The sequence below is a fragment of the Bubalus bubalis genome, chromosome 7 (genome assembly GCF_019923935.1).
Source record: "Bubalus bubalis isolate 160015118507 breed Murrah chromosome 7, NDDB_SH_1, whole genome shotgun sequence".
Classification (NCBI taxonomy): domain Eukaryota; kingdom Metazoa; phylum Chordata; class Mammalia; order Artiodactyla; family Bovidae; genus Bubalus; species Bubalus bubalis.
In genome coordinates, this window is record NC_059163.1 from 15,422,129 (window position 1) to 15,450,044 (window position 27,916).

Below are 27,916 nucleotides of genomic sequence, written 5' to 3' on the forward strand. Positions count from 1 at the left end.
AACATGGGATTGTAAATATCTCTTTAAGACCTTGCTTTCAGACTTACAAAAGGGGAAGGAGTAGGGAGGGATAAATTAGCAGGCTGGGATTACATATAGACACTGCCATATATAAAATAGATAACCAACAAGACATACTGTATAGCACAGGGACCTATGCCCAGAATTTTGAGTTCCTTTGGATGTATGTCCAGAAGTGGAATTGCTGCATGATACAGTAATTCTATTTTAATTTTTTTGAGGAACTACCACACTGTTTTCCACAGTGGCGGTACCATTTTACACTTCCACCAACTGTACACAAGGGTTTCGGTTTTCTGTTGATCTTTGCCAACACTTGTGGGCTTTGGTTTCAGGGTAATGCTGGCCTCGTAGAACAAATGGGGAAGTGTTTCTTCCTTGTCAATTTTTTGGAAAAGTTTGAAAAGGAAGGTATTAGTTCTTCTTTAAATGTTTGGTAAAATGTACTGGTGAAGTCATAAGGTCCAGGGCTTTTATTTGTTGGGAGATTTTGATTACTGATCAGCCTCCTTACTAGTTATGCTGCTGCTGCTGCTGCTAAGTCGCTTCAGTCGTGTCCGACTCTGTGCAACCCCATAGACGGCAGCCCACCAGGCTCCCCCGTCCCTGGGATTCTCCAGGCAAGAACACTGGAGTGGGTTGCCATTTCCTTCTCCAATGCGTGAAAGTGAAATCGCTCAGTCATGTCCGACCCTCATCGACCCCATGGACTGCAGCCTTCCAGGCTCCTCCGTCCATGGGATTTTCCAGGCAAGAGTACTGGAGTGGGGTGCCATTATAGGCCATAGTTATAGAAATAGAAAACAGATTTTCTATTTCTTTGTGATTTAGTGTTGATAGGTTTTGTGTTTTGAGGTACTTGTCCTTTTCATCTAGGTTATCCAAGTTGTACAGTTCATAATTTTCTCTTACAGTGTTTTTTGATTCTTTAGAATCAGTAGTAATGTCCCCATTTTAATTTCTGGATATAGTGATTTGAGCCTTCTCTTTTTTCTTAGTCTATCTAGCTGAAGTTTTGTCAATTTTGTTTATCTTTTCAGAGAGCCAGCTTTTAGTTTGATCAGTTTTCCTCTGTTGTTTTTCTGTTCTCTATTTCATTTCTCTTGGCTCTATTCTTCATTATTTCCTTCCTTCTGCTAGGTTTGGGTTTAGTTTATTACTGTCATTCTAGTTCCTGAAGTTTTAAAATTAGGTTGTTGATTTGAGATGTCTTTTTTTCCCCGCAAGTGTTTTAAAACTGTAAATTTCCCCTTGAGTGCTACTTTTGCTGCATCTCATGAGTTTAGCATGTTGTTTTCGTTTTCATTTGTCTCTAAGTATTTTCTAATTTCCCTGTGATTTCATCTTTGATTCATCAGTTTACAATTATGTTAATTTCCACAATTTCATACATTTTTCATTTTTCTGTTACTGATTTCTAAATTCATTGTGAAGTGATTAGAGAAGATACTTGGTGTGATACCTATCTTTTAAAATCTGTTGAGTCTCAATTTATGGCCTAACATGTGGTCTCTTCTGGAAAATGTTCCATGTGCTTGCACTCAAGAAAAATGTGTATTCTGCTGTTGTTGAGTAGAGTGTATGTTGAGTTCTGTATATGTCTGTTAGATCTAGTTGGTTTATTATGTTAAGTCTACTGAAATCTTCAACTATTAACTGTAGGACTATTTCTCTATTTCTTAGCTTTTGTTCCATATATCGTCATGACTTGTCATTAATACGTGTTTATAGTTGTTATATCTTCTTGCTGTATTGAACCTTTTATTAATATATAATTTCCTTTTTTGTTTCTTGTAACATTTTTTATTCAGTCTTATTTTTTTTTTTAATTTTATTTATTTTTAAACTTTACATAACTGTATTAGATTTGCCAAATATCAAAATGAATCCGCCACAGGTATACATGTGTTCCCCATCCTGAACCCTCCTCCCTCCTCCCTCCCCATTCCATCCCTCTGGGTCGTCCCAGTGCACCAGCCCCAAGCATCCAGTATCGTGCATCGAACCTGGACTGGCATCTCATTTCATACATGATATTTTACATGTTTCAATGCCATTCTCCCAAATCTTCCCACCCTCTCCCTCTCCCACAGAGTCCATAAGACTGTTCTATACATCAGTGTCTCTTTTGCTGTCTCGTACACAGGGTTATTGTTACCATCTTTCTAAATTCCATATATATGCGTTAGTATACTGTATTGGTGTTTTTCTTTCTGGCTTACTTCACTCTGTATAATAGGCTCCAGTTTCATCCACCTCATTAGAACTGATTCAAATGTATTCTTTTTAATGGCTGAATAATACTCCATTGTGTATATGTACCACAGCTTGCTTATCCATTCATCTGCTGATGGACATCTAGGTTGCTTCCATGTCCTGGCTATTATAAACAGTGCTGCGATGAACATTGGGGTACTCGTGTCTCTTTCCCTTCTGGTTTTCTCAGTGTGTATGCCCAGCAGTGGGATTGCTGGATCATAAGGCATGTCTATTTCCAGTTTTTTAAGGAATCTCCACACTGTTCTCCATAGTGGCTGTACTAGTTTGCATTCCCACCAACAGTGTAAGAGGGTTCCCTTTTCTCCACACCCTCTCCAGCATTTATTACTTGTAGACTTTTGGATCGCAGCCATTCTGACTGGTGTGAAATGGTACCTCATAGTGGTTTTGATTTGCATTTCTCTGATAATGAGTGATGTTGAGCATCTTTTCATGTGTTTGTTAGCCATCTGTATGTCTTCTTTGGAGAAATGTCTATTTAGTTCTTTGGCCCATTTTTTGATTGGGTCATTTATTTTTCTGGAGTTGAGCTGTAGGAGTTGCTTGTATATTCTCGAGATTAGTTGTTTGTCAGTTGTTTCATTTGCTATTATCTTCTCCCATTCTGAAGGCTGTCTTTTCACCTTGCTAATAGTTTCCTTTGATGTGCAGAAGCTTTTAAGGTTAATTAGGTCCCATTTGTTTATTTTTGCTTTTATTTCCAATATTCTGGGAGGTGGGTCATAGAGGATCCTGCTGTGATGTATGTCAGAGAGTGTTTTGCCTATGTTCTCCTCTAGGAGTTTTATAGTTTCTGGTCTTACGTTTAGATCTTTAATCCATTTTGAGTTTATTTTTGTGTATGGTGTTAGAAAGTGTTCTAGTTTCATTCTTTTACAAGTGGTTGACCAGAGTTCCCAGCACCACTTGTTAAAGAGATTGTCTTTAATCCATTGTATATTCTTGCCTCCTTTGTCGAAGATAAGGTGTCCATATGTGCGTGGATTTATCTCTGGGCTTTCTATTTTGTTCCATTGATCTATATTTCTGTCTTTGTGCCAGTACCATACTGTCTTGATAACTGTGGCTTTGTAGTAGAGCCTGAAGTCAGGTAGGTTGATTCCTCCAGTTCCATTCTTCTTTCTCAAGATCGCTTTGGCTATTCGAGGTTTTTTGTATTTCCATACAAATTGTGAAATTATTTGTTCTAGCTCTGTGAAGAATGCTGTTGGTAGCTTGATAGGGATTGCATTGAATCTATAGATTGCTTTGGGTAGTATACTCATTTTCACTATATTGATTCTTCCAATCCATGAACATGGTATATTTCTCCATCTGTTAGTGTCCTCTTTGATTTCTTTCACCAGTGTTTTATAGTTTTCTATATATAGGTCTTTAGATTCTTTAGGTAGATATATTCCTAAGTATTTTATTCTTTCCGTTGCAATGGTGAATGGAATTGTTTCCTTAATTTCTCTTTCTGTTTTCTCATTATTAGTGTATAGGAATGCAAGGGATTTCTGTGTGTTGATTTTATATCCTGCAACTTTACTATAGTCATTGATTAGTTCTAGTAATTTTCTGGTGGAGTCTTTAGGGTTTTCTATGTAGAGGATCATGTCATCTGCAAACAGTGAGAGCTTTACTTCTTCTTTTCCAATTTGGATTCCTTTTATTTCTTTTTCTGCTCTGATTGCTGTGGCCAAAACTTCCAAAACTATGTTGAATAGTAATGGTGAAAGTGGGCACCCTTGTCTTGTTCCTGACTTTAGAGGAAATGCTTTCAATTTTTCACCATTGAGGATAATGTTTGCTGTGGGTTTGTCATATATAGCTTTGATTATGTTGAGGTATGTTCCTTCTATTCCTGCTTTCTGGAGAGTTTTGATCATAAATGGATGTTGAATTTTGTCAAAGGCTTTCTCTGCATCTATTGAGATAATTATATGGTTTTTATTTTTCAATTTGTTAATGTGGTGTATTACATTGATTGATTTGCGGATATTGAAGAATCCTTGCATCCCTGGGATAAAGCCCACTTGGTCATGGTGTATGATCTTTTTAATGTGTTGTTGGATTCTGATTGCTAGAATTTTGTTAAGGATTTTTGCATCTATGTTCATCAGTGATATTGGCCTGTAGTTTTCTTTTTTTGTGGGATCTTTGTCAGGTTTTGGTATTAGGGTGATGGTGGCCTCATAGAATGAGTTTGGAAGTTTACCATCCTCTGCAATTTTCTGGAAGAGTTTGAGCAGGATAGGTGTTAGCTCTTCTCTAAATTTTTGGTAGAATTCAGCTGTGAAGCCGTCTGGACCTGGGCTTTTGTTTGCTGGAAGATTTTTGATTACAGTTTCAATTTCCGTGCTTGTGATGGGTCTGTTAAGATTTTCTATTTCTTCCTGATCGAGTTTTGGAAAGTTGTACTTTTCTAAGGATTTGTCCATTTCTTCCTCGTTGTCCATTTTATTGGCATATAATTGTTGATAGTAGTCTCTTATGATCCTTTGTATTTCTGTGTTGTCTGTTGTGATCTCTCCATTTTCATTTCTAATTTTATTGATTTGATTTTTCTCCCTTTGTTTCTTGATGAGTCTGGCTAATGGTTTGTCAATTTTATTTATCCTTTCAAAGAACCAGCTTTTGGTTTTGTTGATTTTTGCTATGGTCTCTTTTGTTTCTTTTGCATTTATTTCTGCTCTAATTTTTAAGATTTCTTTCCTTCTACTAACCCTGGGGTTCTTCATTTCTTCCTTTTCTAGTTGCTTTAGGTGTAGAGTTAGGTTATTTATTTGACTTTTTTCTTGTTTCTTGAGGTGTGCCTGTATTGCTATGAACTTTCCCCTTAGGACTGCTTTTACCGTGTCCCACAGGTTTTGGGTTGTTGTGTTTTCATTTTCATTCGTTTCTATGCAAATTTTGATTTCTTTTTTGATTTCTTCTGTGATTTGTTGGTTATTCAGCAGTGTGTTGTTCAGCCTCCATATGTTGGATTTTTTAATAGTTTTTCTCCTGTAATTGAGATCTAATCTTACTGCATTGTGGTCAGAAAAGATGCTTGGAATGATTTCTATTTTTTTGAATTTACCAAGGCTAGCTTTATGGCCCAGGATGTGATCTATCCTGGAGAAGGTTCCATGTGCACTTGAGAAGAAGGTGAAATTCATTGTTTTGGGATGAAATGTCCTATAGATATCAATTAGGTCTAACTGGTCTATTGTATCATTTAAAGTTTGTGTTTCCTTGTTAATTTTCTGTTTAGTTGATCTATCCATAGGTGTGAGTGGGGTATTAAAGTCTCCCACTATTATTGTGTTATTGTTAATTTCTTCTTTCATACTTGTTAGCATTTGTCTTACATACTGCGGTGCTCCCGTGTTGGGTGCATATATATTTATAATTGTTATATCTTCTTCTTGGATTGATCCTTTGATCATTATGTAGTGACCATCTTTGTCTCTTTTCACAGTCTTTGTTTTAAAGTCTATTTTATCTGATATGAGTATTGCTACTCCTGCTTTCTTTTGGTCCCTATTTGCATGGAAAATCTTTTTCAAGCCCTTCACTTTCAGTCTGTATGTGTCCCCTGTTTTGAGGTGGGTCTCTTGTAGACAACATATGCAGGAGTCTTGTTTTTGTATCCATTCAGCCAGTCTTTGTCTTTTGGTTGGGGCATTCAACCCATTTACGTTTAAGGTAATTACTGATAAGTATGACCCCGTTGCCATTTACTTTATTGTTTTGGGTTCGAATTTATACACAATTTTTGTGTTTCCTGTCTAGAGAATATTCTTTAGTATTTGTTGGAGAGCTGGTTTGGTGGTGCAGAATTCTCTCAGCTTTTGCTTGTCTGAAAAGCTTTTGATTTCTCCTTCATACTTGAATGAGATCCTTGCTGGGTACAATAATCTGGGCTGTAGGTTATTTTCTTTCATCATTTTAAGTATGTCTTGCCATTCCCTCCTGGCTTGAAGAGTTTCTATTGAAAGATCAGCTGTTATCCTTATGGGAATTCCCTTGTGTGTTATTTGTTGTTTTTCCCTTGCTGCTTTTAATATTTGTTCTTTGTGTTTGATCTTTGTTAATTTGATTAATATGTGTCTTGGGGTGTTTCGCCTTGGGTTTATCCTGTTTGGGACTCTCTGGGTTTCTTGGACTTGGGTGATTATTTCCTTCCCCATTTTAGGGAAGTTTTCAACTATTATCTCCTCAAGTATTTTCTCATGGTCTTTCTTTTTGTCTTCTTCTTCTGGGATCCCTATGATTCGAATGTTGTAGCGTTTAATATTGTCCTGGAGGTCTCTGAGATTGTCCTCATTTCTTTTGATTCGTTTTTCTTTTATCCTCTCTGATTCATTTATTTCTACCATTCTATCTTCTAATTCACTAATCCTATCTTCTGCCTCTGTTATTCTACTATTTGTTGCCTCCAGAGTGTTTTTAATTTCACTTATTGCATTATTCATTATATATTGACTCTTTTTTATTTCTTCTAAGTCCTTGTTAAACCTTTCTTGCATCTTCTCAATCCTTGCCTCCAGGCTATTTATCTGTGATTCCATTTTAATTTCAAGATTTTGGATCAATTTCACTATCATTATTCGGAATTCTTTATCAGGTAGATTCCCTATCTCTTCCTCTTTTGTTTGGTTTGGTGGGCATTTATCCTGTTCCTTTATCTGCTGGCTATTCCTCTGTCTCTTCATCTTGTTTAAATTGCTGAGTTTGGGGTGTCCTTTCTGTATTCTGGCAGTTTGTGGAGTTCTCTTTATTGTGGCGTTTCCTCACTGTGTGTGGGTTTGTACAGGTGGCTTGTCAAGGTTTCCTGGTTAGGGAAGCTTGTGTCGATATTCTGGTGGATGGAACTGTATTTCTTCTCTCTGGAGTGTAATGAAATGTCCAGTAATGAGTTATGAGATGTCTATGGTTTTGGGGTGACTTTGGGCAGCCTGTATCTTGAAGCTCAGGGCTGTGTTCCTTTGTTGCTGGAGAATTTGCTTGTTATGTCTTTCCCTGGAACTTGTTGGCCCTTGTGTGGTGCTTGGTTTCAGTGTCGGTATGGAGGCGTTTGATGAGCTCCTGTCAATTAATGTTCCTTGGAGTCAGGAGTTCCCTGGAGTCAGGGTTTGGACTTAAGCCTCCTACTTCCAGTTATCGGTCTTAATTTTACAGTAGTTTCAAAACTTCTCCTTCTATACAGCACCACTGATAAAACATCTACGTTAAAGATGAAAAGTTTCTCTACTGTGAGGGTCACTCAGAGAGGTTCACAGCGTTACATGGAGAAGAGAAGTGGGAGGAGGGAGTTAGAGGTGACCCAAATGAGATGAGGTGGAATCAATAGTGGAGAGAGTGGGCTATCCAGTAGTCCCTTCCTTATGTACACTCCACAACTGGACCACTCAGAGATGTTCACGGAGTTATACAGGGAAGAGAAGAAGGAGGCAGGAGACAGAGGTGGCCAGAAGGATAAAAGGGGGAAATGAAAAGGAGGGAGACAGATCCAGCCAGTAATCAGTTCCCTAAGTGTTCTCCACCGTCTGGAACACAGAAATTCACAGAGTTGGGTAGAGTAGAGAGGGGTTAGGGAGGAGATACAGGTGACCTGGTGGAGAAAATGGAGAGTCCAAAGGGAGAGAGAGCAGTCAAGCCAGTAATCTCGTACACTAGTGAAAAATGGGTCCTGAAGATTGGGTTCTTAAAGGTACAAAATTGGTAACAAATACATAAAAACAAAAATTAGAAATCTAGAGTAGAGTTTGGAATTTCAAAAATGCGATGTTAATGAAAAGAAGAAGGAAAAGAAAGAGAGAAAAAACGAACAAAGAAAAACAAACAAGGTCGTGAAAGTAATAAAGAAACTACAGGTACAAAATTGATAACTAATACCAAAAAGCAAAAATTAAAAATCTAGAGTAGAGTTTGGAATTTCAAAAATACAACGTTAAAAAAAAAAAAAAAGAAGAAGAAAAATAAAGAGAGAAAACAAACAAACCAACAAAAACAATGTCGCAAAAATTATAAAGAAAATACAGGTACAAAATTGATATCAAATACCAAAAAGCATAAATTAAAAATCTTGAGTAGAGTTTGGAATTGCAGATATATGATGTTATATAAAAGAAGAAGAGAAAGAAACAGAGAAAAAAAAAGTCACAGAAATTATGAAAAAAACTATAGGTACAAAATTGATAGCATATATCAAAAGACTAAAATTAAAAATCTAGAGTACAGTTTGGAATTTCAAAAAAACAATGTTAAAGAAAAGAAGAAAAAGAAAAAAGAAAAAAAAAACAAAAAAAAAACCATGGTCAAAAAATTATAAAATATATATATGAAGTTTGCTGAAGAAGAAAAAAAAAAATAGGGTCTTTTTTTTTTTTTTTTTTGCAAAGTAATAGTTATAAAAGTGAAAATTAAAGGACAATAGAGGACTTAAAAATTTTTTTCCTTTTTTAATTAAAAAAAAAAAAGAAAGATTGATCGTAAAAATAGTAAAAATATATCTAGGTCTTTCTCTGGTTTTGTTGTGAGTATTGTGGGTTCAGTTCATTTTTGGCAGTTCCTTAGTCCGACTTATATTTCTCAAGATCTATAGGCCCCTTCCTATGTAATCCGTAGTAACCACAGGGTTTTAATCTATGGCCTGTAGCTTCCAAGGCGTTTCCCTCTGTTACAGCTTCTTCTGTTTGCTGGTCTCTTCAGTGTCTGGTTCCCGCCCTGACACAAAGGGGATGGTTGAGGACACTATTTTTTTTTTTTTTTTTTAAATTTAGGCTCACTTGTTCAGCCGCGCTGTGGGGAGGGAGGGAGGGATGCTGCAGACAGATAACCCTGGCGTGCGCTCGCAGTGCCTCAGCCACACTGGGTCTGCCCCCGCTCACGGCGCGTGTAGCCTCCCTGCCCTCACTGCTCGGGCTCTAGGTTGTTCCGCCGGGAACCATCAGAGGCTGGCCCTGGGCTGAGCTCCCAGGTCCAAGCCGCTCAGGTTCAGGCACTCGGGTAGTCCTCAGAGGCGCAGACTCGGTTGGGCCTGCGTTTTGTGCTCTTCCCAGATCCGAGCAGCTCAGGTGATGTGTTTGGCGGGCGCCAATGCTGCGACTTATCGCCTCCCCGCCACTCGGTTATCTGGGTGTAAAACCGGCGCACCTTCTCAGGCAGATGTTGACCGTCCAGACCCCCAAGAAGTTTTAGTTAGCAAAGAAGCCTGCTTACAGTTTTATAGATAGTGTCTCTCTGGGGCTGCGATTGCCCCCTTCCAGCTCTGGCTGCCTGTCACCGGAGGGGGAAGGTCTGCAGCCGGCTATCTCTGCTCAGTCCTTTGTTCTGTGCGCGAGCCTGGCGGTGTCTTAGGTTAGGGCTGGCTTTTCGCGTGGTAGATATCCCACAGTCTGGTTTGCTAGCCCAAATTATTTCGCTCAGCTAGCGCTCAGGACATTCGGGCGGATTCTTACTCTAAGGGACACAGCCCGCGCCGCGCTTCCCTGCCCAGCCCCCGCTCGCTAATGCCGTGTGCTGGCGTCTGTGCTGCTTCTCCGCTGGGGGAGTTACCGTAGGGCTCACAATCCGCGATTTTTAATTGTTTATTTTTTTTTTTCCCCTCCCTTTTATGTTGCCCTCTGTGCTTCCAAAGCTCGGCACAGATTCGGCAGTGAGAGGGTTTCCTGGTGTTTGGAAACTTCTCTCTTTTTAAGACTCCCTTCCCGGGACGGAACTCCGTCCCTCCCTCTTTTGTCTCTTTTTTTGTTTTTTATATTTTTTCCTACCTCCTTTCGAAGAGTTGGGCTGCTTTTCTGGGTGCCTGATGTCCTCTGCCGGCATTCAGAAGTTGTTTTGTGGAATTTACTCGACGTTTAAATGCTCTTTTGATGAATTTGTGGGGGAGAAAGCGTTCTCCCCGTCCTACTCCTCCGCCATCTTGGCTCCTCCTCCTTCAGTCTTATTTTTGTCTAAAACTAGTGTAGCCATTTTTGCTGTCTTTTGGTTACTATTTGCATGAAATCTTTTTTCAGTCTTTTCTATTTAAACTATTTTGTGCCTTTGGATTGCAAACGAGGCTTGTGTAGACAGCATGTAATTGGATCATGTGTTTTTATTTATTTTGCCAAAATTGGAGCGTTTAATCCATTGACATTTGGTGTTACAAACCAAAATTACAGTAATGGTAGCTTTTTACATTAATAACTTGTTAAAAATTCATCTCTCAGATACAAAAAAGTAGTTACAAACTGCTGTTACAGTAATACTAGCTTTTGTCATTATCCATGTATATTACTTTCATATTCATGTGGCTTTTAGTTACTGTCTAGTATTCCTTCATTTCTTTCATCTATAGGACTTCCTTGAATTGCAGGCCAGGTCTAGTGATCTTGAACTCCATCAGCTTTTGCTTATCTGGGAATATCTTCTCTCTCACTTTTGAAGGACAGTTTTGCTAAATATAGATTCTTGGTTGACAGATTTTGTCTTTTAGTACTTTGAACATATCTGCCCATTATCTTTTGGCCTCCAGAGTTTCTGATGTGAAATCCACTGATAAATTTACTGAGGATCACTTGTATGTGATGATTCACTTCTCTTGTTTTCAAAATTCTTTCTTTATCTTTTTGGAAGTTTGACTGTAATATGTCTCTTTGAGTTCATCTTTTTTGAAGCTCATTAGATGTTTATGTCTTTCATAAAATTTGGGAAGTTTTCAGCCATTATTTCTATGCACTTTTCTTTGTCTCTTACTCATCCAGGACTCCCATGATATGAATGTTGGCCTGTTTGATGTCCCACAGGTCCCTTAAGTGCTGTTTATGTATCTTCAATCTTTCTGTTCCTCAGGCCTGATAATTTTCTTTAATTTCAAGTTTGCTGAGTCTTTTTTCTACCTGTCCAGGTCTGCCTTCAAACCTCTCTAATGAATTCTCAATTTCAGTTATTATACTTTTCAGTTCCAGAATCTCTTTATGATTGCTTCTTAGGTTTTCTGTTGCTCTACTGATAGTTCCATTTTGTTAACATGAATGACTGTACACATCTTCCTTTAGTTCTTTGAGTATCTTTAAGACAATTGTTTTAAAATCTTTGAAAGAGAGCTAATGGAATTTATCCCAAACAGACAGTTTCTGATGATTTATTTTTCCCCTTGAATAGCCCATACTTTCCTATTTCTTTGTATGCCTTGTGATTTTTTTGGTTATTGAATACTAGACATTTGAATCTAGTAATGTGATAACCCTAGAAACCAGATCTTCCCTATTCCTTAAGATTTGTTGTTTTTTGTTATTACTTGGCCTTTTGTTGTTGTAGGCTGTCTCTACACTGAAGGTCACCCTGAGGTATAAACCTAAGGTCTCAAGTTTTTTTCTGAGCCTTTTCCTGGGCATGCATGGTCACTTTATAATTTTCTGTGCATATGCAGTTGTTTTTTAGTGCCTTAGTCTTTAGTATTTTGCTTGTAAAGGGGGATAAAGAAAATGAAGGGGTGAAGGGCACCAGCCTTGAAAATCTGGAATTGACTTCAGATGAGAGGGAGGGACTTGAAACAACGGGAGAAGGTGGAATAGCAATGGAGGCCAACCCCTTGTCTGCAGTTCTGTGATCAGAAGTAGCAGACAGCAATCAGAGGGGAGATCCCTCATTTCTGAGGACAGAGTCCTTTTTGCCTGCTGTGGCTCCTGGAAACTCTGCAAGCTGCTTTGGGACAGCTGCTTACCGCTTGGCTGAGGGTGGGCAGCTGCTACTGTACAAAGAGCTGAAGTTGACCAAAATTAATCGTAACTTACTGACTTAGTCCTCTTCTGGAAGTTGTAAGCCTTCAGCAGACTTCACAGAGTTCCACAGTAGTTACATCAGGCGGATTCTGCTGGTGCAGTTGTTGTCCATGTGGGAGACAGATTCCTTGTGCTTCTGCTCTACCATCATACCATAATTTTCCAATTAGATTTTAAAAGAGTTCCTTCACTGATATAAAATAATTTGCTGAGATGGTTAACATAACATTTAGTGTAAAAATACAAAGTCACTTGCTGTTTTTTCAGCAGTGATTTATATGGTCATATTACATATATAGGTAAACTATAATTTCTAGTAATTTTTGAGAGGTTGTTTTTTAATGTGTGTTCTGTTATTTCTTTCAATCTCAGCAAACTGGACAGTGGCATTTGAGTAGTTTTTGAAAAATGTGTGAAGTTTAGTGGACTGTATCTACCTTCTGCCTTCTCCCCGTCCTTTACAAAAGAATAAATGGGATGTTTCAGAAGAGAGCTGTATTAAACGAAGAGTGTCGCAAATGGCTTCAGAAGCTGTGAATGCAAAACAGGCTAGGAATCGCTTCACAAAGGGGAAAAGACAACAGCAAATAAAGAACAGATCTTCACTTGGTGATGGTGATGGAGAAGACTCCTTTCTCTTTGAAGCAAATGAAGCTTGGAAAGATTTTCATGGTTCTCTTCTTCAGTTTTATGAAAATGGAGAACTCTGTGATGTCACACTGAAGGTCAGACTGCCTTTTTTTCTTTATTTTTTTCAATCTCTTCAGTGTATTGTGTAAAATCATGGTTTCTGTAACCACACAAGGCAAATTTTTGGTGCTGTACTTAAAATCAGAATGGTTTTATTTTCAATCCTTTATTCTGTTGAAGGGGAAGGGTAAGTAAAGGGAACTTAACATAAGAAAAGTTACTGTACTAGTTAAATGTTGATATTCACTGTTGCTTAGTTTCACTTCTGAAAGTTCTGGAGCCCTAAAACAAATAGTTATTATTTGTGAAATGAATAAATTACTGCTGACCTGATAAGCTTTTAACTTAAAAATCTTGATGTATTCACTTATTCTTGATGTTGTTTAGAAGTTGGGATTTTTATTGTGTATGTAGCTGCACTAGTGTTTTATTGTATGTTCCTATTCTGGTGCAAGCATACCTCTCTTTTTTTGCATTTTGCTTTATTGCGTTTTACAGATAATGCATTTTTGTTTGGATTTTTGTTTTGTTTTTTACACATTTGTTTTTTACACATTGAAGGTTTGTGGCAGATGATAGCATTTTTGAGTCTTTTAAACATAATTTCTCTATGCAGTGGCAAACAAAAAAAAATCATTTGATATGCTTTATTTTGGTGGTCTAGAACTGAACCTGCAATATCTCCGAGATATGCCTATAATTTAATCTCTGTTTCAATATTATGAAACAGAGATTAAAGTTTTAAGTTTTTAAGTGAGATTGTTTTTTAAATGAGATTGTTTATTTATACCTGATAGTGAACTAGATTTGGATGAAAAAGACTTCAGTAAACTGTGTCAAAGGTTATGTTGCTCTGCCACCAAAGACAGTTTTAGTAAAATTGGAAAATTGATAGAGCAGTGTGAAAGAGCCTGTAGTCTGATTGTTTCTCATTGCTCATTTAAAGTACTTACTTACTACTATTCTTATCTCTCATCGTGATATTAAGCTTTTTTGAGGATTTGTGTGCATCCATGCAGAATTTTTTAACGTGAGATTTGCCACTTTGGGATCTCTTAGATTCTGCTTTCTGCTCCTAATCAGTCAGGTCTTAGAGCTCAGAGTTATGGGGATTGAGGACATCCTTGGAGAATCGGATCAGGGGACATTCAGCAAAAGTCTGTAAACTGAATGCATAAATTCTGAGTTTCAGGTTCAGAATGTCCAGGAGTATAGAGTTATACTGTAAATAAATGACCTATATTCTCTTTAATTCTTAAACTTTTGGTGTCTTTACATATTTCTAGGTCCTAAGATATTGAGAAGAAGACCATTAAATAATTTTACTGACTGTATATGAAATTTAGCCTTGTATACATTTTAATGAAGGAACACCTAAACTCTTTGATTTGTACAGTATATTATGTTCAGTCTAATTTCTATTGTTCTAATTTTCAACCATACTGTGAAATTCAGTGACCCACACTAGCTTGGGCAAAAATAAAAATGTAAAATAGATTATTTGAATTTAATAAATTATCAGTTCAGTGTATCAGTATAAGCTGGAAAATAAATATTATTGACTGTATCAGTATATAATTTTTAATAACTACTGCATATAAACTTTCTTAAGTGAGAAGTATGGATACAGCCATTTTAGGGCAAGCGATAACTAACCTCATAACTTTTCTTTGTTTTACTGCTTGACTTCAGCAATAGGTTGAAAGGAAAACTTGAGAAGAATCTATAGGGGAAGTTCTAAAATGCTACATTTGAAGCAGTGACAGAGGTCATTTAGGAATGAGAAACTTCATAATTTTATGATTTTAATTTTTCAACTGTAAAATTACGATTAGATTTTTGTGAGGAATAAGTGAGTTAACATGTGAAGCCCTTAGAACAGTGCTTAATACATTAAATAATAAGTAATCAATTCTTAGGATCATTATGTATACTACTGTTATTGTTCCAAAGAGATCAGATAATGCTGCTATGGTATATTCTGTTCCTGTCATTAGGAGGAATTACAGTCTTTTAGTATATCTGTTATTGGATTTATTTCTTAATTCTAATTCAATATTTCTTAAACTTTCAGAATTTAACTATCATATAATAAAACAACTAAACCCAGTAGGATTATGGGTAGTTTATAATGCTTTGTTCAATATAAACTTCACTTTTTACATTCATATAACCTTGAGGATTATGCTTTGATATATTCATCTCCTTTTTTCTATTCGCATGCTTCCTTGATCATTATTGCTTTTAGGACAAACATTTCAGAAAGGCAGTTATCAACATTTGTTTTATTATTCATATGTAAGGCCATTAGTGTGTTTTTAAATTCCAAAGTGAGCACCTAAATTGGAAACAAGTAAGTTCATTTAACAGATTATGTACTAAGGTCTTACCACAGTACACAGAGAGTATAAATAAATCTGAATAATATGCTATACTTGTATTGAGGGAGTTTAAGGTTTAGCTGGAGATAGACACATATACAGCTAACTAAAATACAATTTAGTACCTGTCATTTTATGACATTTTTATGGAAGCAAAAGACAGGATCTATTAATTATATCTGAGAGGTGATTGGAAAGGCTTCACATAGGAGATTATATATTATCTTAAGGTCATACCAGGTTTACCAGAAAGGTAAAATTTATTTATATATTATGTTTATTAGTGAAAATATTTTTAAACAACATATCTCTTGGTAACACTAAAATTATAAATGAGGGAAGATTCTTAAGGGCAACAGTTTGGTTGGGGAACAGACAAAGGGAAATTGTCTCAAAAGGGGTATTGCATAGCACTCATAATACTTAGATTATGTGTTACAAATCAACAAGAATAGCATCTGCAAAGATGCTTTTTTTTATGCTTTATTTAGTCTGAGGAATGTCATTGTCCTTTTAATTTTTTTTCATTGTCCTTTTTAAAGATCGTAGTTAATTTACCTGAAGAGATTAATAGAGATTATTAAAGGAGGACAACCCGTTCCATCATCTCTTGATGCCACCACTGAGATATGTTTCATTCATATTATTTAGCTTCTTATTTTGAAACTGCATGTTTCTGTGATGATTAAAAATTTTTTTTAAATATTTATTTATTTGGCTTCACTGGGTCCTAGTTGTGGCATGGGAGATCCAGTTCCCCAACCAGGGACTGAACCCAGATCCTTGCATTGGGAACACCAAGTCTTAGCCACTGGACCACCAGGGAAGTTCCTATGATTTTTTTTTTTAATAAGTATTTATAGGATTCTAATGAACATGTTCAAGACTCTTAAGTGTTATAATTATTTGCCATCAAACTTTCAGCTGATCAGGTAAGAATAGTGCTCTGAAAGATTGCAGAGAAACAAAATATTTGAGCTCCATTAGAGTAGTGATGGAGAAGGCAATGGCACCCCACTCCAGTACTCTTGCCTGAATCCCATGGATGGAGGAGCCTGGAAGGCTGCAGTCCATGGGGTCGCTGAGGGTTGGACACGACTGAGCGACTTCACTTTCCCTTTTCACTTTCATGCATTGGAGAAGGAAATGGCAACCCCCTCCAGTGTTCTTGCCTGGAGAATCCCAGGGACGGGGGAGCCTGGTGGGCTGCCATCTATGGGGTCGCACAGAGTCGGACACGACTTAAGTGACTTAGAAGTAGAGTAGTGTACTTCCAAGAGGTAAAAATGATAAAAGTTATTATCCTTATAAATGTAACAGTTCCTGACTGGAGAGAAGACATAACCTAATAAAATAAATGATAAAGGAGAAAGTGATTTTATATTTAACACTTAAGTATTCTATGTTAACTCTAATAAAATGATGATCACTTCTACTTTTGTCCGTTCAACTAATAAGTCAATATTTTTATTTTTTTTATGTTGCTCAGAAGAAGGGATATTTGAGTATTTATATCCATAGATCTTTGTTTATTTGATCACCAAAATGCTACCTAAATTTTATTATTTTCATTGTGCAAGTTTTTTAAGTAAATGTGAGATAACACTTGGAGAAGGAAATGGTAACCCACTCCAGTGTTCTTGCCTGGAGAATCCCAGGGACGGGGGAGCCTGGTGGGCTGCCGTCTATGGGGTCGCACAGAGTCGGACACGACTGAAGTGACTTAGCAGCAGCAGCAGCAGAGATAACACTGTAGAACAGTCTATGTAGCTGGACATTGTGATACGGTAATTCACTGCAAGTCAAAACATTTTCTTGAGTCTTAAACATTTAACCCCTTCTTGACTTTGACAGTTAAACATATTTTTGGCTACTCAGGCTGATTAAAATTGGTGGATTATTGAAAAAACTGGGTAATTGAGCTAAAAAGGCAAAATTACTACATGGGATTAAACTGAAAAATTAAAATACAGCTTATAAATGGATGTAAAAGGAGACTTGGGTATATATGCTTTTTCTCTCCTGCTTTGTGTCTTAGGGACTTTTATTTCAATGTCTTCAGACATTTAGTTTGAGTTACTGTTAAGTGGCATAACTGTAAACATTTCAACTTAATGTATACTTTAGTTTTTGTTTTAATGGTTTTTTAAAAATTTAGTATGTTTTCAACAATTCATGTTAATGGAATTATACAATTAATACTTAGAAATGAAGTAAATACGTAAGAACAACAGTTTGTAAAAGAATAGTTCACAGGATATCCAAGTTTTTTAAAAGTACTACAAATGTAAAAATTAAATGAATTGAAAAATTATTCAGTTATTGGGGCTTCCTGCATGGCTCGGTGGTAAAGAACATGCCTGCCAGTGCAAGAGACACAGATTAGATCCTGATCAGGAAGATACTCTGAAGGAGGAAATGGCAACCCACTCCAGTACTCTTGCCTGGAGAATCTCATGGACAGAGGAGCCTGGCGGACTACAGTCCATGGGGTCACAAAGAGTCAGATGTGGCTGAGCAACTCAAAGGGCATTTATAAGCAAAACCATTTTATATCTTGTAACATTCCTTAGGCCTTTTCTTTTGAAGTTCTTATTTTAAAATCAGTTCTCAGATAATGAAACACAACTATATTACATAATCACAATGTTACATGGAAACAGGATAATTGCTAAAACACCACCATCTTATTATTTATTGATTAATATACAGTGCTGGCAAAACTGAGTACCTACTATGTTAAAAAGAAGATAAAAGTAAGAGGTGCAAACTTATGTATGGAATAAGTACAAGGAAATGTTGTACAACATGGGGAATATAGCCAATATTTTATAATAACTGTAAGTAGAATATTACAGAGGATGAGATGGTTGGATGGTGTCACCAACTCGGTGGACATGAGTTTGTGCAAGCTCTGGGAGTTGATGATGGACAGGAAAGCGTGGCATGCTGCAGTCCATGGGGTCACAAAGAGTCGGACACAATTGAGTGACTTAACTGAAGTAGAATATAACCTTTAAAAATTGTGAATCATAATATTGCACACCTGTAACGTACAGCAACTATACTTTAGTAAAAAAGATATGTCCTCTCGGTATCAAGAACTTCCAGATGGAAATACATTTGTGAAAACATAAAGCTGTTGAGTACTAAAAGGAATACCTGGAGTATGTATGGAATATTAGAATGATTCCCACTTAAGCATATCACCTAATGCAGAAGTCATAAAGAGAAAGGCTGGTTGATAATAAAAATCCATGGGGGATGAATTTAAAACACACTTAGAAAAGAAGTTTTGAAATATATATATGACAGATGACTAACATTCCGAAAGTCTGAGGCATTCTTACAAATAAAAAAATTCATAGAAAAGAGTTCATAGAAGACATAAAAGTAGTCCAAAATTTATGAATGAATTAATCATATTAGTAAAAGATAAAACTAAAACAGTGAGAGACTTCATTCATTGAATTGGCAAATATTTAACAAGTTAACACTTAGAATATGGCACAAGTATTGCAAGATCAGAAATGGACAATTTAGCAATATGTATCCAAACTGTACTTATCCTTTGAAGCAGCATTACTGTTTTATGTAGGAAATTATTAATAGAGAGTGGATACAAAGATCTCTTACAACAAAGTCCACTACTGTGTTTATAATGGCAATTACAGGAAGCAGTCTAATTTTTCAGCAATTAAAGCAGTGATGTTTCAATGTTTTTTATTACATTTCTATAAAATATCATTTCAAAATGATTTAAATAGGAAATGAAAAAACTTCAATTAAGCTCATAATAAATACTACTACATATTGATTTGTTTACTCTGCTTCAGGTTTCTCAGTGATAAATTGTGGATAATGATAGTATCTACTCATAGGACCTGGGACAATTAAGTGAATTAATATATGAAAAACAATGAGTAGTGCCTGACACAATAACTGTAGTTAGCAATACTGTGTTGTATATTTGAAAATAGATACGAGAGTAGATCTTAAAAGCTCTCATCAGAAAGAAAAAAAAAATGTATAATTAGGTGATAGTTACTAAAACTGTGGTAATAATTTCACTCTGTGTGTGTGTGTGTGTGTGTGTGTGTGTATATCTCAAATCATAATGTTGGCTACCTTAAACTTATACCGTCTTAGATGTCAGTAAAATTGGAAAAAAAGTTTTAAAATAAGAAGGGACTCATAGACCCTAAGGAAAACATAGTGCCTGATACATAGTAAGTTCTGGGTGATGTTTGCTGTTACTCATTAATTCACAAAATGCTTCTGAAATGTGAGATAATATAGAAAAATCTAGTTTTATGATATGCACATTATAGATACATATATAAAAGATTTGATTCTAATTTGGAAGAAGAAAATTGACTGACTTTTAAAAATTAGCCTAGGTTGACAGTAAGTGACCAAAAGATTACATTGTTAAATGCACTAAAATTGTCTGGAGGTTTTGTCCCTTCTACAGCATATCCTCTGTGCCGATCTCAGGTTTATCTTGATATTAAACTAAGTCTGCTTTTGTTTTTCTTTTGAACAGGTTGGCTCAAAGCTAATCTCCTGTCACAAACTGGCATTGGCTTGTGTTATTCCCTACTTCAAAGCCATGTTTCTCTCTGAAATGGCTGAAGCCAAGCAAACACTGATTGAAATAAGAGATTTTGATGGTGATGCAATAGAAGACTTGGTAAAGTTTGTCTATTCTTCACGGCTCACTTTGACGGTTGACAATGTCCAGCCTCTCTTATATGCAGCCTGTATTCTACAGGTTGAACTGGTGGCTAGAGCTTGTTGTGAATACATGAAGTTACATTTTCATCCGTCCAACTGTCTGGCGGTAAGAGCCTTTGCAGAAAGTCACAATCGAATAGACCTAATGGACATGGCGGATCAGTATGCCTGTGAGCATTTTACTGAAGTGGTGGAGTGTGAAGACTTCGTAAGCGTGTCACCTCAGCATCTCCATAAGCTTTTGTCCTCCAGTGACCTAAACATTGAGAATGAAAAGCAGGTCTATAGTGCTGCCATCAAGTGGCTTCTTGCCAATCCTCAACATCATCCCCAGTGGCTGGATGAAACACTTGCACAGGTGAGGACAAATAAGATTGTATATAGAAAGGAAATGATAGGGAAACAAATCAGCATGTTCCATTTGCCATAAAAGGTGGGGATTATCGATTGATGTAATATAATGTGAAAGTAGCTTTTGACTCTCCTGTACCATTTAAGGATAAGTCTGAATGTGTGATATTTGAATTAGAAATGTCACTACCTGCTTTTTAACCTGAATATTTACAAAGCCCCTTTGAGATAGTAGTAATGAATATTTTATTTATGCTGAAGTGTTCTGAGGAAACAGCTCTAAATTAATTTTTAACTATTGTTTTATAATATAAAGTTTCTAAACCTACTAAACTGCTTTGCTAATGAAAGTTTGTTTGTTCCTAGTGCATATAGGTTTGTTCTCAAAAGAATTATAAGGCATCACTTTGTTTTCTTCCCTCACCATTTTGTAGCTTCAAAAATATCTTTTTGTTTACTTTTCCTATCAATAGGAGTTTCTTAGGGAGATGACAAATAGGCCTTAGAATTACCTTGACAATAAGTTGGTCTACAAAACCAAAAAGTTTTATTATCTTGTACCTGTATCATATATTTGTGTGTGTGCCTTTAACTCAAAATCACATTATGGGGTTTGATCATCCCTTTAATATACTAGGCAGTCAACGCATCTTTAAGAGAAGAATGGTGAGTGCCTCTACTGAAAGAAGGGGATTATCCCTGAGTATAACCTTCCAAGTTGAAGGAAACAACACCCGTTTGCTTCAGATATGAGCGTGTGTGTGTGTGTAAGAAATCACATTCCCGTATGTTTGGTCTTAGTATTAAAAGGCAAACAAACATAGCAGCACAATTGTGTTTTGATTGTACCTTTTCTTCAACAGCAAGGGGCCTTACGATTATGACAGTACCGTTTTTGGAAGTGAGTAAGGAGCTTGAATTAAGACAATTGAATTATTTTATCCAGTCTACTTAAATCTGTATTTAAAAGGGGAGAATGTAGTTAACATATAATCTGATTTCATTAGTGCAGACCAGTACTGGGAATTGCTTTAGAACTTGGCACAGTGAACTTCATTCACATGTTAGAAAGTAAATGAGATTTGAAGAGAACGTTGCTACAGTGAAAGTAGAAAATGAGCTATCCACTTTCAACTTATATTTATATCTGCAACTATTCATGATCCTTAGGTTCGTTTGCCGCTGTTGCCAGTTGACTTTCTCATGGGTGTTGTGGCAAAAGAACAGATTGTGAAGCAAAATCTAAAATGTAGAGATTTATTAGATGAAGCAAGAAATTACCACCTTCACTTGAGTAGCAGAGCAGTACCTGACTTCGAGTACTCTATTCGGACTACCCCAAGGAAACATACTGCTGGTAATTAGATTACTCATTTTATCAACTCTGCTGGAAGGAGTTTTGTTCTTTTTGAGGGTTGTTCTATGAATGTCTAAACCTAATTGTAAGATTATTTAGTATCAATTGTCTTAAAGTAGTAATTGGCAAATAAGGTTATGTATGAATTTTTACTGTATATGACTTCAGATAGTTTTATTAATAAGCCAATTTTTTAAAAAGCCATAACAAGACATATACACTATGAGGAGTCTGCTGAAATATCTCTTTCTTGAACAGAGTCTTTTTTATTTCTTCTAAGCAGAATTAGTTCCTCTGTCGTTTTTGCTTAAATGACACTTGCTTTGCGCTTTTTTTCACTGTGTTGCACTGAAATTTATTTGACATGTTTTGAGCCTTTCAAAGACAGGTAAGTATCTTAATAGGTTTGTATCACAGGTACCAGGCATGGAGCTTGATACATGTTATATAGTTAAGTATTTGTTTTTTCATTTCACCACAGCAAAAAAGGTACTAAATACATCTAATGTTAGTATAACAGACTGTATTAGACTCTTAGAATATAAAGCTCTTATACTTGAGAGGCAAGTAGTTTTGCCTTTATTTGCCATAGTTTTCAGACTTTATGTTTTCCTGAGAAAGTAAGTCTGTGTTCACTTATGTTACTCTTCATGAAGAATATGTTTGTGGGACAAGGGGAAATAAATGTGGTCTATGAATTTAGGAATCAGTAGTCTGAACAGAGACTTCCTGTACATCTGCTGTGACCTAATGGGGTTATTAAATAAAGAGATTTGTGAAGTAACCTAAAAAAAAAAAGCAATACATATCATGAATAGTGGGATTTTATCTGAATAGTATGAAGAAAGTTTGAATGTGGTAGATCTGCCTATGAAGAAGTTGTTGTTCAGTCACTCAGTCGTGTCCGACTCTTTGTGACCCCATGGACTGCAGCACACCAGGCTTCCCTGTCCTTCACCATCTCTTGGAGCTTGCTCAAACTCATGTCCTTTGAGTCGGTAATGACATGCAACCATCTGATTCCAGCTTGTGCTCCATCCAGCCCAGCATTTCACATGATGTACTCTGCATATAAGTTTAATAAGCAGGGTGACAGTATACAGCCTTGACTTACTCCTTTTCCTATTTGGAACCAGTCTATAGTTCTCCTAAATAATTAGTATAACATAAAAAGGATGGCTTATTTATTTTCCCTCTTTATAGGTTGATATCAAGTATTAAATTTTTGAAGTGTAATTTTTTTTAGCTGTGAATCCTGTTTCAAGAGTTAAGGTGTTTAATTGTTCAGATTCAGATGTGAATTCAAAGACCTTGGCAGTCTATGTTATATGCCAAACGTATATTAGACCCTCATATCCATGATCTCTTACGTGATTGCAAGAACTTGGTGAAGGATATGATCCTTATTATGAGAAAGATGGTGTTACTTCGTCTTATGGATAAGGAAAAAAAAATTCAGGGTGAACAAATGCACAGGGCCACATGGAACAATGGAGAAAGAATTTGTGTCCTGATCTTACTTCATTTTAATTTTTTCCATTCCATGTCATATTCCTGGATGACCTATATAGCTGAAATATTAGGGTCCACTTAAACAAAATCTAATTGGTAGTTGGGATTATGTTCATGGATTGTAATTCCAACTGTGCCATTAAGCATCTGTAATTTGGGGCAGATTTCTTAATCTCTGAAGGCCTCAGTTTATAAATAATTTTGATTACATGATCTTTAAAGTATCTTTCAACTTTAAATTTCTCCAACTTTAAAAATATTGAATTAGTTGAAAAGATGACACAAGAAGTTCTGGTCACTCATTTTATGCAGTCATTTCAGCAAACATTTATTCAGTGTCTACTGTGTGCCAGGTTCTTGGTTAGACATTAGAAATGCAGACATAGGACTAACCTGGTACTGTCCAGGGGTTGAGAGTCTGCCAGCCAATGCAAAGGACACTGGCTCCATCTTCGGGCTGGGAAGATCCACATGCTGCAGGGCAGCTATGCCGAAGTACCACAACTTCTGAGGCCAAGCTCTAGAGCCCTTAAGCCACAACTGCTGAAGCTTACACGCCCTCAGTTCAGTTCAGTTCAGTCACTCAGTTGTGTCCGACTCTTTGCAACCCCATGAATCACAGCACACCAGGCCTCCCTGTCCATCACCAACTCCTGGAGTTCACTCAAACTCATGTCCATCAAGTCAGTGATGCCATCCAGCCATCTCATCCTCTGATGCCATCCAGCCACCTCATCCTCTGTTGTCCCCTTTTCCTCCTTCCCCCAATCCCTCCCAGCATCAGAGTCTTTTCCAGTGAGTCAACTCTTTGCATGAGGTGGCGAAAGTACTGGAGTTTCAGCTTTAGCATCATTCCTTCCAAAGAACACTCAGGGCTGATCTTCAGAATGTACTGGTTGGATCTCCTTGCAGTCCAAGAGACTCTCAAGAGTCTTCTCCAACACCACAGTTCAAAAGCATCAATTCTCTGGCGCTCAGCTTTCTTCACAGTCCAACTCTCACATCCATCCATGACCACTGGAAAAACCATAGCCTTGACTAGACAGACCTTTGTTGGCAAAGTAACGTCTCTGTTTTTGAATATGCTATCTAGGTTGGTCATAACTTTCCTTCCAAGGAGTAAGCATCTTTTAATTTCATGGCTGCAATCACCATCTGCAGTGATTTTGGAGCCCCCCTCAAAAAAGTCTGACACTGTTTCCACTGTTTCCCCATCTATTTGCCATGAAGTGATGGGACCAGATGCCATGATCTTCGTTTTCTGAATGTTGAGCTTTAAGCCAACTTTCTCACTCTCCTCTTTCACTTTCATCAAGAGGCTTTTGAGTTCCTCTTCACTTTCTGCCATAAGGGTGGTGTCATCTGCATATCTGAGGTTATTGATATTTCTGCCAGCTGTCTTGATTCCAGCTTGTGCTTCTTCCAGCCCAGCATTTCTCATGATGTACTCTGCATATAAGTTGAATAAGCAGGGTGACAGTATACAGCCTTGATGTACTCCTTTTCCTATTTGGAACCAGTCTCTTGTTCCATGTCCAGTTCTAACTGTTGCTTCCTGACCTGCATATAGGTTTCTCAAGAGGCAGGTCAGGTGGTCTGGTATTCCCATCTCTTTCAGAATTTTCCACAGTTTATTGTGATCCACACCATCAAACGCTTTGGCATAGTCCATAAAGCAGAAATAGATGTTTTTCTGGAACTCTCTTACTTTTTCCATGATCCAGTGGATGTTGGCAATTTGATCTCTGGTTCCTTTGCCTTTTCTAAAACCAGCTTGAACATCCGGAAGTTCACGGTTCATGTATTGCTGAAGCCTGGCTTGGAAAATTTTGAGCATTACTTTACTACCGTGTGAGATGAGTGCAATTTTGTGGTAGTTTGAGCATTCTTTGGCATTGCCTTTCTTTGGGATTGGAATGAAAACTGACCTTTTCCAGTCCTGTGGCCACTGCTGAGTTTTCCAAATTTGCTGGCATATTGAGTGCAGCACTTTCACAACATCATCTTTCAGGATTTGGAATAGCTCCACTGGAATTCCATCACCTCCACTAGCTTTGTTCATAGTGATGCTTTCTAAGGCCCACTTGACTTCACATTCCAGGATATCTGGCTCTAGGTGAGTGATCACACCATCGTGATTATCTTGGTCGTGAAGATCTTTTTTGTACAGTTCTCTGTACTCTTGCCACCTCTTCTTAATATCTTCTGCTTCTGTTAGGTCCATACCATTTCTGTCCTTTATCGAGCCCATCTTTGCATGAAATATTCCCTTGGTATCTCTAATTTTCTTGAAGAGATCTCTAGTCTTTCCCTATATACACGCCCTGAGCTTCAGGACAAGACAAGCCACCCCAACGAGAAGCCCAGGCACTGCAAATGACAAAAGCCTATGTGCACAGCAGCGAAGACCCAGTGCAGCCAAAAATAAATAAATAGAAGTTATTTTTTAAATAGTATTAAGAAGAAAAGAAATGCAAACACAAATAGAACATAGCCATTCCTATTTTGAGAGAACTTTCAATCTGATCTAGAGAAATAGACATATGAATAAGTAAATGCAATAAAGTGTTACAGGTGCTTTGATATAATCACAAAGTAGGGAAGCAAAAAGAGTGGTTATTTTTATTTTAGAAGGGCCAGAAAAGGTTTTATAGAGAAAGTAATCCCCAGTCTTCGTTTTCAGTAATAAATAGTTGTTTTTCTGGGTGCCAGTTAGAGACAAGGATATTCAGCTCACATTACATTTACTGAATGTTCAGTACATGCCAGGCACTGTGCTTGTCTTTACTAGTGCATAGATCCTTAACACACTGTCTTAATCCAGCTTAGACTCTGATAGATGCCAGCATAATAGATCATTTCAACACTGTGTATTACATGAATGGTAGTTACCAAAAGTTTCTGTCAGGGCATTGAGGATGATCACTCTATGGGTTGATGCAGGAGCTTGAACATTAAAGTAAGAAAGAGAGAGAATCGGGTTATAGACCCTGCAGGGCCTTTATGCTATACTAAGGCTTTATCTTGTAGAGCAGAGGTTCTCATAGAATGGGGCAAGTGGTGGCCTCTTGACCAACAGCATCAGCATTCACTTAGGAACTTTTTAGAAATTCAGAACTTTAGACCTACCCAAACCCACTGAATCAAACTCTTGGGAGTGGGGAAGGGTCAGGCCCAGCCATCTGTGTTTTATAAAGTTCTGGTGATTCTGAATGAGAATAAGGTGTTGATTTTTTTTTCTTTTTAAACAATGTGGTAAAATGCAGATAAAAATTGCCATTTTAACCTTCTAAAATTAATTTTTACTAAAGTATAGTTGTTTTACAATGCTGTGTTTGTTTCTGCTGTACAGTTCACCATTTAAAAACAGTTAAATAGTGGCATTCAATAAAATTTTTAATGACTACTGATACAGGTGTGACAAGCTGTTGAAAGAGCCTTTGAATTATTCTGTTGACAATCTGAAAGCAAAAAGAGTACTGAGTGGTAAAAGAGAACAGGATTTTGCAGTAAAATAGCTGATGAGGCTCTGAACTGAGGTGTGAATAACAGGGAGGTGAAAGAAAGTCTCAGGGAAGGAAGAGGATGTTTACATGGGTGAGGAGGGAAGATCCTTCTGTGTCGGGTATGAGATGCCTCTGGGACACCAAGTGGAAACGTGACTTAGAAATGTAGTTTGGAAAGCATTACGATACGATGGAAATTTTAGTCAAAGGATTGAACTTTTCCCACTGTGAGTATGAAATATGTGAGAAGTAGGCTGAGAATGAAGCATAGAAAACATAGGAAAGAGAAATGGTTGGAGACAAAAGGAGACTTCTTGACATTATGGAAATCAAGAGAGTTAAGGAGTTTCCAAAAAAACAGGGTGATGAGTATATCAAATGTTGTATTCAATCATAAATTACGAGCTTGTTGAATTTTGTCACGACTTTATTAGCAAGAGCAGTTTTTCAGGGTGGGTGAGGGTCTCAACTGTATTGTAGAGGGGCGTTAGCAAGCAGAGAAAACTGACATTAGTCCTTTTGTTGTTCATTCACTCAGTCATGTTTGACTCTGTGACCCCATGGACTTCAGCACACCAGGCTTCCCTGACGTTCACTATCTCCCAGAGTTTGCTCAAACTCAGGTCCATTGAGTCAGTGATCCTGTTCTTTGAGAATTTCAAATCAAGGGAAAAATTAAAATTAGATTTTTAGTAGTATAGTGATATTAAATGCTATGCAAATAACTTTTTTTTTTTCTGTTAATCAAATTTTGACTTCCTAAGTGTCTTTCTATACCTTAACATTTTTTTTTATTTTTTTTTTAACATTTTTTTTTAATTAGGGGGAATTCCCTGGTGATCCAAGGCTGTCACTTCCAAGGGCCTGGGTTCAGTCCCTGGTTGGGGAACTAACATCCCACAAGTTGTGTGGCGAGGTGAAATAAAAGAAAATAAAATTAACTGTAAGAAAAAAAAAATTAGGGAGCTGTGATTTTAACCTCTACCTTGTGGTTTTACCTTTAGGGGTGCTGTTTTGTGTAGGTGGTCGAGGTGGATCAGGTGACCCCTTCCGCAGTATTGAATGCTATTCTATCAACAAAAACAGTTGGTTCTTTGGACCAGAAATGAACAGTCGAAGGCGACATGTGGGTGTAATCTCAGTGGAAGGTGGGTCTGTTCTTCTGTGAAATCACATCACGTCATCACAGTGCTCCTGTTAAATATTTGAACTTTGAGAATTTCTTTCTGAAGAAAATTCCTGCATTGTAAAATACGTTTCAGTATATCAGTAAATTATTTGGGTGGTGAATATTTACTTTACCCAAAGATGCTCTGTGTACAGTCTCTTGCATATAGATGCTTA

General features: G+C 37.0%; 1 protein-coding gene across 6 annotated transcripts in view; it reads left to right on the forward strand.

Moving 5' to 3' along the window:
- The window catches only part of KLHL8 (kelch like family member 8), a 73,967-nt gene that overhangs the window by 28,112 nt on the left and 17,939 nt on the right, over positions 1-27,916 (forward strand). For all 6 annotated transcript variants that reach the window (XM_044945665.1, XM_044945666.1, XM_044945667.1 and 3 more), the window contains 4 exons: positions 12,411-12,763; positions 19,656-20,204; positions 21,368-21,554; positions 27,577-27,720. In XM_044945665.1, coding sequence (XP_044801600.1) covers positions 12,557-12,763; positions 19,656-20,204; positions 21,368-21,554; positions 27,577-27,720 — 1,087 coding nt within the window. In that variant the 5' untranslated portion in view covers positions 12,411-12,556. The remainder of the gene's footprint in view (positions 1-12,410; positions 12,764-19,655; positions 20,205-21,367; positions 21,555-27,576; positions 27,721-27,916) is intronic.